Source organism: Liolophura sinensis, chromosome 1 (genome assembly GCF_032854445.1).
Source record: "Liolophura sinensis isolate JHLJ2023 chromosome 1, CUHK_Ljap_v2, whole genome shotgun sequence".
Classification (NCBI taxonomy): domain Eukaryota; kingdom Metazoa; phylum Mollusca; class Polyplacophora; order Chitonida; family Chitonidae; genus Liolophura; species Liolophura sinensis.
Genome location: NC_088295.1, coordinates 91,854,481 through 91,866,527, shown reverse-complemented (window position 1 = coordinate 91,866,527; position 12,047 = coordinate 91,854,481). Strand labels below are relative to the sequence as shown.

General features: G+C 39.4%; 2 protein-coding genes and 1 long non-coding RNA gene across 6 annotated transcripts in view; 1 reads left to right on the top strand and 2 right to left on the bottom strand.

Annotated features, from left to right (window-relative positions):
* Nucleotides 1-904: 904 nt before the first annotated feature.
* LOC135481803 (ubiquitin-fold modifier-conjugating enzyme 1-like) lies at nt 905-6,365 on the top strand. Its single transcript, XM_064761523.1, has 6 exons — nt 905-1,028; nt 1,371-1,502; nt 3,369-3,440; nt 3,526-3,530; nt 3,719-3,809; nt 4,878-6,365. Exons 1-6 carry the CDS (start codon nt 906-908, stop codon nt 4,965-4,967), a joined length of 513 nt encoding a protein of 170 aa, XP_064617593.1. The 5' UTR covers nt 905; the 3' UTR covers nt 4,968-6,365.
* A 1,486-nt stretch (nt 6,366-7,851) lies between these two features.
* On the bottom strand, nt 7,852-9,639 carry LOC135482229 (uncharacterized). The gene is made up of 2 exons (XR_010446212.1): nt 9,123-9,639; nt 7,852-8,921 (listed from the first exon to the last, which is right to left on the bottom strand). It is a non-coding gene; the product is annotated as an uncharacterized LOC135482229 (long non-coding RNA).
* A 634-nt stretch (nt 9,640-10,273) lies between these two features.
* LOC135462102 (protein Aster-B-like) overlaps nt 10,274-12,047 on the bottom strand; it is a 31,195-nt gene continuing 29,421 nt past the window's right edge. For all 4 annotated transcript variants that reach the window (XM_064739459.1, XM_064739460.1, XM_064739461.1 and 1 more), the window contains 2 exons: nt 11,792-11,912; nt 10,274-11,453 (listed from right to left, as the gene is read on the bottom strand). In XM_064739459.1, coding sequence (XP_064595529.1) covers nt 11,343-11,453; nt 11,792-11,912 — 232 coding nt within the window. In that variant the 3' untranslated portion in view covers nt 10,274-11,342. The remainder of the gene's footprint in view (nt 11,454-11,791; nt 11,913-12,047) is intronic.

The window sequence follows — 12,047 nt, the reverse complement described above, 5'->3', positions numbered from 1 at the left end:
GAGCCAGAGAGAGCTGAACACATGACTGCCATTCCTGAGAAGATGTTATCTTGTGTGACAACTCTATATGGGTGTGTCTTATGGTAATGTGAGATTCATTTGCAGATATAGAGTATACCCTTGGATCTGCATGTGATAATGTGAGATTCATTTGCAGATATGAAGAGTATACCCTTGGGTCTGCATGTGATAATGTGAGATTCATTTGCAGATATGATGAGTATACCCTTGGGTCTGCATGTGATAATGTGAGATTCATTTGCAGATATGAAGAGTATACACTTGGGTCTGCATGTGATAATGTGAGATTCATTTGCAGATATAAAGAGTAAACTCTTGGGTCTGCATCCATAAGATTAAAAACTGTAACAAGACTTGAGTGAACTGTGAAGCACCTAGCAACTTAAATATTAGATTAAGTGTTATATTTCGCAGTGTGGTCTCGAGGAGTGTATGCCATAATCTAAGGTTGACTGGCATCCTGTTTACAAGAAACATAGTTCAGTGATACCAGTTCTAGCTTATTTTATCAAGAAGTGCATTGTGTGGAATGGTTTCCTCCATGAAACCCCTTGATTTTCCCATATACATCATTTCAGTGATTGGTGGAGAACGTGCATTGCACTTCAATCAAATAAACACCTATTCTTGATGCACCAGAGCGTCAACTGGTAGTCAACTCAAGTGGGAGAGAGATCATGTACTACGAAATCTGTTCCTCAACGTGAATTTTGTTCAGAATAATAGAACTGACTAGAGAACACAAGTCTGTCTGATAACATACAAATCCGGCCCTAAAGCTTGACTTTGCCGCGCATGCATTTCACGTCAGAATAGGGCCCTTAACTAGCAAGGGATATAACTCTGTCGGATCAGGGGAGGTTACTTATGACACGATATCAAAAATGGTGGACGAAGCCACGAAGAAAACTCTAGCTCAAATACCTTTGCTGAAAACGAAGGCTGGTCCGCGAGATGGAGAGAATTGGGTTCAGAGGCTGAAGGAGGAGTATCAGTCGCTAATATCAGTAAGACTTCGTTTGCAATTATCCGTTCTTTTTACCACCCGTGTATCTCCATATTGTCGTTAAAAAAGGTAACGAGATTTGGTCACTGAATAGTGATAGTGCAACGGCCGACATCTAGTTCGGATATCGTCTTCATATGACTGAAAAATTGTTTGTACGACGTTAAACCCTAAGCATTCACTCACTATAGTTCGGACAACTCAGATTTTAGAGCAATGATAGGCAGTTTGGTAATCTGTAATCTGAAGCAAAATGAACCAACTGTATAGGCCTATAGTAATTAAATTTCTAAAGATAAAGAACTGGTGAAATTGAAGCTATTTTTGATTTTTCCTCTTTCAGTATGTCAAAAAGAATAAGGATGCAGATAATGACTGGTTTCGGTTGGAGTCTAACAAGGAAGGCACACGGTGGTTTGGAAAATGCTGGTATATCCATGAACTTCTCAAGTACGAATTTGATATAGAGTTTGATGTAAGTATACTGGTCTAAACATCTCAAGTCTTGTCAGTCTGAATCATACAGACAACATTATAGGGTTGAAAACAGTTGTTCATATGAGATTCTTTGTTCTGGGAAGATTTTGTAAGAGTTACAGGAGTAAAAGATTCAGCAAACCATACTTATTATCAATTCATACGTTATGACAAGTCATAATTCTGTGCATTCGACATATACATACATATACTTGTAGTCCTGTATGTAAATACTAGAATCTCTGTACCTGTAGGTCTATGTAGGCCTATTCATGTATGCACATGTATTGACTTTCCAGGTGTATTGCTGGGGACCCAAAATAGTGTTGAGTATTTTCAAAAAAATGTGTAGTGTGGTAGGCTTACCCCAGTACTGCCTCTCTTGGAAAAGTAGGGAGTACCGCACTACCTCTGAAAATTATCTGTAGCACTGCTTGACCCCTTCGGTTACTGCCCAAAAGCTGATCTTCCTAATTGCGTGAATGCCAACAAACATATTACACAAAGTTTTTCATGGTCAGTTGAAGAAGTTATCTTTTAAATTGTGGAATGAGCTGTTTATTGTGTTTGCTACATGTGATGAACATTTGGATATAATCCTGAAAATATCGAAAAAAATAAAAGAGGTTGACAGATTGTAAATGTAATTTATTGCCGTATTTGTACTGTTAAGATACAACCATACAGTGTTAGGACCAAAACATGTATTGTATTACGATACATTGCCTTGATCTGTTGCCACATACAGCAGTGGTACAGATATTAAAGATTTTCATGCTCACACTAACCGGACAAATAGAAATGGTTACGACATTTTTGCAAAAAAAAATTTCGGGAAAATATCTACAAGTATATCATAATATGACATTCTGGTGTAATGCATCCTCTTTAAAGTCTTGTCATAATTAGGTGGGCCTGAGTCCTCCATTATAGACAGAATAACTGATAGGCCCTTTGTGGGTGAAGAAGACCAATGAATTGTACTAGAAGACATTTGGTCATTAGTTACAAGAAAAGTAAAAAAAGAAGAGCAATAGACCCATTCCACAATCGTTGTGCTTTCCTTTTTCTTAAATGCCATGACACACTGCCATGGTAACTACATAAGGTTTTTAAATGGAGGGTACTCTGATGTAGGTTTGGGGCCATCCTTGGCCTAAGAAAATTTTGCCAACCCTAATGTGAGAGCAATCTGGGACTATTAATCCACTCTGGATGGTGGTGGGTTTCCCCTGGACCCTGCCGGGTTTCCTTTCGCTATGAAGCTGGCCGCCGTCGTATAAGTGAAATATTCAGCCACCAATGAAATAAATAAATAAATGATGGAATCTAGTCCAAGAAGTTATGTGACCGATGCATGAACTTCATTTAAATGAAACATAGAGGTCAACAAAATTTTCCAAAATGTTACTACCTTAATGTTTAATGAAAATCACATTTTTAGCAGGGCACATCTAAAATGTGAATTCCATATCAGCCTCTAAAATGTGAATTTCTCTGATATGGGTATAGGACATTTTTGATTATACCTACAAGTGTACAGTGAGTGGAGTTCCAACTCAAGTTGCTGAGAAAATCAATACATTTACTTACCTGCAAAATCACTTTTAGCAGGAAGTTTACCTAAACCTCTGATTCTGGGACCAGGGTTCAGCCATGGTACTGGACTCTGAACCTTTCAGAGAATCTGGGCATCTGTCTCCAATAAATTGAGAGTATATTAGTATAGAGCTTGGTTTGAATTTACCTAGGATCCACTCATTTCTAATCTTGAGGTAAGTCTTGTAGTGAATTATTATAGTCAGCTATACATATGTATGTAAATTGATGGAATTCGTTTCATAAGTATTATTTGATTTGACAGATCCCTGTGACATACCCCACCACAGCCCCAGAAATCGCTATTCCCGAGTTAGACGGCAAAACAGCAAAAAATGTACAGGTATGGCAAATTGTGTTGAACAGACGGCAAATTGTGTTAATCTGATGGTGTGTCTTGGAAAAACTACATGTAAGTGCAGTACATGTACTATGATGATTATACCAATATGATAAATATGCCATCTGTGTTTGATAGAGTTCAGATTTGAGACCATTTCCTTGAACCTACAGTGTTATGAGCTCAGTGTGGATGGCTGTATGTTGTGTGAGATTGTTGATCATTGAATGAGATGAATGCAACTTTTCATCAATGGCATTCTGTTTATGTTTCAGGGGAGGCAAAATTTGTTTGACAGATCACTTTAAACCACTCTGGGCCAGAAACGTCCCAAAGTTTGGAATAGCTCATGCCATGGCATTAGGGGTAAGTTTGGAATAGGCGATACCATATGACTATGGGGTAAATTTGGAAGAGCTCATGCCATGATATTAGGGGCAAGTTTGAAATAGCTCATGCCATCGTATTTTGGGTAAATTTGGAATAGCGCATGCCGTGGGATTAGGGACAAGTTTGGAATAGCTCATGCCATAGGATTAGGGACAAGTTAGGAATAGCTCATGCCATGGGATTAGGGACAAGTTTGGAATAGCTCATGCCGTGGTATTAGGGACAAATTTGGAATAGCTCATGCCATGGGATTAGGGACAAGTTTGGAATAGCTCATGCCGTGGGATTAGGGACAAGTTTGGAATAGCTCACGCCGTGGGATTAGGGACAAGTTTGGAATAGCTCATGTTGTGGTATTCTGGGTAAATTTGGAATAGCTCATGCTGTGGGATTAGAGACAAGTTTGGAATAGCTCATGCCATGGGATTAGGGACAAGTTTGGAATAGCTCATGCCATGGGATTAGGGACAAGTTTGGAATAGCTCATGCCGTGGGATTAGGGACAAGTTTGGAATAGCTCACGCCGTGGGATTAGGGACAAGTTTGGAATAGCTTCATGCCATGGGATTAGGGACAAGTTTGGAATAGCTCATGTTGTGGTATTCTGGGTAAATTTGGAATAGCTCATGCTGTGGGATTAGAGACAAGTTTGGAATAGCTCATGCCGTGGGATTAGAGACAAGTTTGGAATAGCGCATGCTGTGGGATTAGGGGCAAGTTTGGAATAGCTCACGCCATGGTATTAGTTGTAAGTTTGAAATAGCTCATGCCATGGTATTCTGGGTAAATTTCAAATAGTGCATGCCGTGGGATTAGGGACAAGTTTGGAATAGCTCATGCCATGGTATTAGGGATGAATTAAGAATAGCTCATGTAATGGTATTTTGGGGTGAAGTAAGTGCTGATGATAAATTCACGTTCCATTTACCATCTTCTCTTGTCCATTTTGTCAATTATGCTTTTAAATTCAGTGATGAGGATACTTACACATATTTAGTCTTGTGATGAATGTGTTGCCTTTTTCTCTCCTCATTCACCAGCTAGGGGCCATGGCTGGCTGTGGAGATTCCAGATTTAATACAAAAAGGGGTCGTAGTTCATAAAGAGAGCAAGTCTGATGGTGCTGGCAGCTGAAAATGACCTGTGTGACACAAGGGTGATGTGGACGGGGGAAAGAGTGCATGGTTTGGGGATGGACTGCCTCTGGCCATTGTGTCTCTGTGTTGGGGATGGGACTGCAATCAACTTTAGAGCTGTTGTGATGTGAAGATTGAGCATCTGTGAATTTGTGATGGGTCATCAATTATTACAGAGCCCTGGGTATTGGGGATGTGAATTTCAGGATGAAGAAGTCCTTGACAATCAGTTGTTGCTATGCTCTGTGGTTTAGGGATAAACAATACTGTATGCTGTACTATTGACTTTCTGAATTATTATGACATTTTATACTTTCTGCGGTTATCTTATGTATTTGTCAGCTCCAAAACTTAAGATAATATTCTGGCCCAGTGCAAAGTGTTTTTGGAGTTTTATTTTAGTTTATTGTGCATTCTGTCTCACAGGTAATCTGTAATATGCATTCCATGAATACAAGTAGGAGCTGGTTTGTCAGGTACCTGGCAGATGGCAGTGGTTACTGGCTTACTCCAGGCAATCTAGCTTCCTCCACACAATTGCTTCTTATCTGTATTTTATTAAATTGACCTGCTCAGTCTGCATTTCTCCTGAAACTTAATGTTCCCTTTATTGGAGATTTCAGGTAAAGTTTTAACTTTGGTCTGAATACCAACAGCATGTGAAAAATCACCGCAGCACAAATACCCAAGAGGTGCCCGTCAATGCTGTGGCTGTGAGTTCAAGCCCAGCTTGTGCGTGCTTCCTCTCAGGTCGAAAGTGGGAAGGTCTTTCAGCAATCTGCTTATTGTGCGTTCCTCCCAAGTTCACCAAAATGCTGGCAGCATTGGTATTAGTGAAATATTCTTGAGTCCTGCGTAAATCACCAATAAAATAAAATAAATAAGTGAAAATCATTTGATGCTGTGTTTAGAAAAAAAAAACAGCAATAGCTTACTTTTCGGTATATTCCAGCAGCAAAACAATTAAACAGTTTGGTATACTTGTGAGTGTACCTAATAAGCAGTGACAAGTGAACAGCATGTCACATAATCCCTTGACCTGCCAGCATCTATCCGCGTTGATAATATCAGTTATGTCAGGCATATTTCAATATAAAACCCCCAGAAAGACCACAAAGCTGTATACAATTTAGGTCAAACGTCTTCCTGTATCCATGCTCATCAGTTGTACCAGTAATATAATTTTACAGTTAGTATTTTTTTCTAACGTTTTGAATCAGAGATAGAAATAAGGATTTTTCAGAAACTAAGGTTACTACATTGGCTCAGCTGCAATCAACTTACTGTACTATATAAATCATATATGCTGTCAAATTATGTATCCTGTTGCACACTTTTATGTTATGAACATTTTTAATGCTCTGAAACGTTAGACCAACAATGTATGCTGTATACATTTTCTTGTGTTAAACATTTCCTTCTTATAATCTTGTCTGCAATGTGTGGTCATACTCAAGAGGTGAGACTGTGTTTGTTTGACAAGACCCAGCTTCAAGTCTGGACCACCACGGCACCATCTGGATGGGAAACCTAAGTTCAGGCTCAAACCTGCCCCTTAGATTTGAGTCAAGATTTATACCAGAGCCCAGAACGTTAGCCTCATGGATTGGAGATTGGCTATGGATTGGCTATGTACTGAGCATGAAGGATCGGCCACGCACATGTAATGGTGACTTCAGTGTCAGCCTATGTGTTCTGTGTCCTCAGGATAACTTTCCACTGAGGCAGAACTGTAAATGTGCTGACATTGACACCAACCTGCTACTCTAGTGATATGAGTAAAATAATACTATCGGTCATAAATACAAAGCTACATGTAAGCAATTTATATTATCTTCTTATAGATACATGTAGGTTAGTTCAAATATTCACCACATTTATATACATGTACATATAGACGTAGGTCCTACACCTGGCATCTCTGTTGTTGTTTTACCTTTGCTGGATATTTTGGGAAGTTTCATGGTTTCTGTAACTACATGTACACGAGGCTGTACTGGTATTCCTTTACTTCACTGGTGCCTTATGGCGTACTTGACAAACATGTAAAACAGAACTGGCAATGTTCTGTTTACCTAGATTATACAAGATATAAGGGAGTTGTCCACTGTTGGAGAACAAGGGGTTGCTACGAGAGAGGAGGACCTTACACCTTGGTAACTACAGTGTATATTGATCCCCTTGTACAGGCTGACAGATCAACTACCGCTATCCACACATAATGACCGCCAACTCTGTTCACAGGCCTGAGATGGCAGCTTTAAATGACATGACAGGTTACAGTTTTCTCACTCTTAGTATCCATGGAAACACAGAAATTCTTTTTAAACGATTTATTTTTATTGATTAGCCATAGTTTGACAAATTTTGAAGATTGTCAGGTATGTAAGAGGAGAAAACCAGGCATAACCCACAGAAAGCCCTGCTTTCTCGTACGATATAGGACGACTGAACTGGCTGGCAATGAGAATGTAGCTGAATCAGCAATAACTGGATATGTACATGCATCCTCAGTGGTCAAATGAAACTCAGCTAATGGGAGCACTGTACAGATTTAAAACAACTAGATTTGTACATATGGCAAAGCTTCAGGCAAATTCAACTACCTCAAGTGTTACAAGGTATTTATTTGATTGAGTTATTTATTTGAATGGTGTTTCACGCCCCACTCTGAATATCTCCCTTATATGACGGTGGCCTAATAATTATGGTAGAAGGAAACCAGCAAGAACTGGACATGACCTGAAAGCTACCGCACTGGTGAGAGGCTCCTGGGTCATTGTGCCATGCTGGTACGCTAACCACAGAGGCCCAAAGTGTTACAAGGTGAAGGTGACAATAAAATGCCAAACTTGAATTTAACAAAACACACAACACAGTCATAAGGTTTGTCACATACTTTTTAGTAGCAATTTGCCATAACAAAGATATAATCTTTCCGTGGTAAGCCTACATGCAGTGTGTAGTACGAATTCCCATCAACAGCCGAGACGAGATCTACCCCCTGGTACTTTGGGGGCCAAAATAAACAAGTTTCCCCTTGCCTCTTCATCACGCAGTTAAATGGTACACAATCCAATGATTATCACTCTACTCTGGAGCACACTGTAAAACCCATTCTGTCCCTACCTTCATTCCATAATAAATAATTGCTTTCCTCATACATACATAGGCCTACATACATACATATTATCATTGGAACAGATGTAAGAGATCCTCTTGTTTTACAAGGTTTCTGCTCCACACAACTCTGTCGTGTTACATTATCAATGAACAAAGAACCAGAGAAATCTCCTGTTATTTCTACAGCATGTTTGTGTATACAGTGTGCCATGGGATCATCACAATTAGTGCAACTAAACATGAGGTTTAGAGGATATGTACAACTACATAAGTTTCACTTTCACTAGCAACGTGAATAGCAGATACGTATCCAACTATGAACACAGCACGGAGAGATGGAGAGCACACAGACGTACAAGTGATATGTACACAGGTACATGAGAGGCTGTCAGTAAAGCAACGCTAGTTAATTAGCAATGGAGACACTCACCAATGCCACATGTAGCTATAGTTACAGTTAGTCAACTGTAAACACCCAATGCTAGCTACACTGGAGTACATTGTATGTCGAATGTCAACACCCAATGCTAGCTACACTGGAGTTAGTTTTCTGTCAACACACCAATGCTAGCTAGATTGGAGTTGATCACCCATTAACACACCAATGCTACATGTAGGTACACTAGAGTACAATGTCAACTGTCAACACACCAATGCCTGCTACACTGCACTTGGCCAACAGTCCACATACCAATGCTACCTACAATGTGGCCTGTTTTATGGAGTCGCAAAATGAGCCTGGCGTATTTTCCATAATGCTGCATTCCAGCTAGAGTGCACTTGGCCAACTGTCAACACACCAATGCTAGCTATGCTGGAGTTAATCAACCTAATCACCATGACGTTGCATACCCACGGCCAGGCATACCCATTAAAAACAGGAGCATATGGTGTGAGACTGGCAATGTAGAAATGATACACAATCAGCCATCAAATGTTCCAGCAAACATTGTCAACACAGCAATGCTAGCTACACTGGCGTTAACCAACTGTCGACACACCAATGCTAGCTACATTGAAGTTAATCAACTGTCAACACACCAATGTTACATAAACACTACAGTTAGCCACAACAATGCAGTCAATGTTAACTTGGGTTGGAAATTCTGAACACAATATTTGCAATCTTCCAACCTTCTATAACACTTAATGTACAGACATATGCTGGGCTCCACATTTTTCGCTAATATAAACACACAAGTATGTAGAAGTCACTCGCCAAAAGATCTGAGATTCCAATATTAATTTACAATACGCTTTTGTCACAAGTTATAAATCACATGTCATGATAATGGGAGCAATTAAGCACTTTTTTAAAAAACAAAATGCTTTTTTAATTTCAATAACACATTAAAGTGTATAACAAATCAAATGTCCTGTATTCACAGACAGTAGCTTAAATGCTGCATAAACATTAAAGTAAACATAAAGACAGCCACTAAATCTGAAATAATTAATAAAGTAGTATTCCAGAAATTTTATAAAAATATTTAAAAAATTCTACACCGCTTATCAACAAAATAAATAGCAAATGATCGTCAGTACCTAGCCACTCATTTGGTGATGCCATTTTGCCGTTGTAGTTAACCAGGTGACGTCACAAAATCTAGGAAGTCTTCTGTACCATCGTTATTAACCATTGTGACAATGAGAAAATACAAACAAAAATGCCTTATAAGCAACCAAAGAGTGTCAGTTCTGTTTCCTTTTCAAAGGGTTGATGGTTCTTTTAGCCTGGCATTTTGTCAGGACGATCCGCACAACCGCCGTCTTTTAGCAGTCCTGCTTGTCCTTGATGTCGGATGGGTGTAAGCATGAGGCCTAGCTCAACATAGCCAGACCTTCTGATTTGGAATACTCTTTTATGCAAATTTTGGGAAGGTATTTTTGTAATAAATCTGACTTTGCTAAGGAAAAATAATGCAACATCACAATATTTTTCTTCAAGCAATGACTTTCCTAAAGAGATTTTCTTGACAAACTACTGCAGTCTCCTGCCCAACACACTGACATTATGACATGGGCAGCCCTTCTTGGTTCCCTGCTCATAAATGTGTGGTCCAAAATGCATCAGTTTAACACTTAAACTAACCGAAAAATCTGATTTATTGCATTGATATCTGTCTATCCACTACAAGAAACCACAATGACAATCGAGAACTAATAGGTCTTTTGACATGACAGCCAATTATCATGTGACGCTTTCAGCCTTAGTGATTGGCCCAGTTTATAAGAGCTGCTACTACATGGCTACTCGAAGTGAACTGTCCGTCAGTGCCGTATCCATAATGCTGAAGTTTGTTTTCTCGCCTTTCAATACATTACGGAATTTTTTTACCTATTTTTCTGTGATAACTGTGTCCTATATCCTTTTTTCTATGTATGTATAGTGGCAGACTTTATGTTCACTTTAATTATTCTTATGAGCACAATCCTGAACAACCATTACCACAGTCAACATTACCTGAATAATATATTGCAGACATCCATATACACACACATATGCATCTAACAGTAAAATGTTGGTAGCATCCCAGATATACCTTATTACTGCTTCCACCCATTTATTAATACACCTGGGTCTTGCTTAACAAAACTGATTTCAGCATAGTACAGAAACAGATAACGTCAAAAGTCACTAACATAAAACAAAATAGTAAATGACACAGTGTCACGACCACTTGTCTGGGTCCCATGTAAAAGTCAGGTACAGCTAATGTCACTACAAGTATGTCTGTGTAAAGGAGAGATCTGCTGGATTTTATATATTCAACATGTTTTATGCCATACTCAAGAATATTACACTTCTACATGTCACAGCAGCCATCATTATGGTGGGAGAAAACCTGGCAGAGCCTGGGGGAAACCCACGACCATCCGCAGGTTGCTGACAGGCCTTCCCACACACTAGAGGTCATGGATATCTAAGCATATTACAAAAAGACTTGACCACATGACATATACGAAGGAGAAAACTGCACAGATATAGTTATGTCAGTCTGACAACAATTCACGATGTACAATGTAGGGCAAATGCTCTAACAAAACATTAACCTTAGTATTCCACAAATATATTGGGCATAACTTAATAACCAAAAACACAAATAAAGGAGAATGGTGCGTGCACAGTTAGCAGGTGGATGAGCTGAGGCTGTGTTGGTCCATGCAGGTGGATGAGCTTTGAGTGTGTTTGCATGTTGCGTCAGAGAGTCAGCTTTCGGTGTCCTGTTTTGTATGTTGTGTCAGTGAGTCAGCTTTCGGTGTCCTGTTTCGTATGTTGTTTCACTGGTTCAGCTGTTGTCCTAGGCCAGGACTCGTGGAATTTTAAACTGGACTGCAACTCCATAAGTGATGCCTTCATCTGCAACCAACCATATTGTCAGTTGAAATATCACATAAGGCTTTAATATTCAAAACCTAATACAATAACAAGAAAGTCCTCATCACATTCACATACAGTATGACTTCTCTTACACTAACTCATGGAATCCAGAATAAATCTCAGCACATACATATGTGAAGTATATAGCCAGAATAAGTACTTTCAATATGCAAAGACAAAAGCATTTTTTTTAAGTTCACCACTTCTTTTGCTGGAGTCACACAGTTGCAACCTAAAGGCCATTCCCTACTCACCACCCAACCCTCTTCCTCACTAGAATCCCCCACACAGCTACTAAAGGCCAATATTTGACTCACCTGGTCCATCAGTAGGACAGATGTACCGAGTATCTCTCTCCAATGCTCCACCTCACTTTGATGTAACGATTGCTGTTGTTCTAACAGCTTCAGCCACTCCTCTTGTGACTCTGGTAAATCCCTGGCAGGTAAAACAACAGGTACGACTGTTTGAACCAATGTGACCTTCACCACATGTATTCATGGTGTCATTGCTGAATGTGTCTGGCAGAGAACAAGGCTAAAACCAGTCATGGATATTTGTTCATGACCTAAG

What these genes read in the sequence shown, in the direction of transcription:
- LOC135481803 (XM_064761523.1), top strand. Translation starts at nt 906, where the DNA reads ATGGTGGACGAAGCCACGAAGAAAACTCTAGCTCAAATACCTTTGCTG. An exon ending in AATTTGATATAGAGTTTGAT is followed by an intron (nt 1,503 to 3,368) that starts GTAAGTATACTG and finishes TTGATTTGACAG; the next exon opens with ATCCCTGTGACATACCCCAC. An exon ending in CTCATGCCATGGCATTAGGG is followed by an intron (nt 3,810 to 4,877) that starts GTAAGTTTGGAA and finishes TTCACCAGCTAG; the next exon opens with GGGCCATGGCTGGCTGTGGA.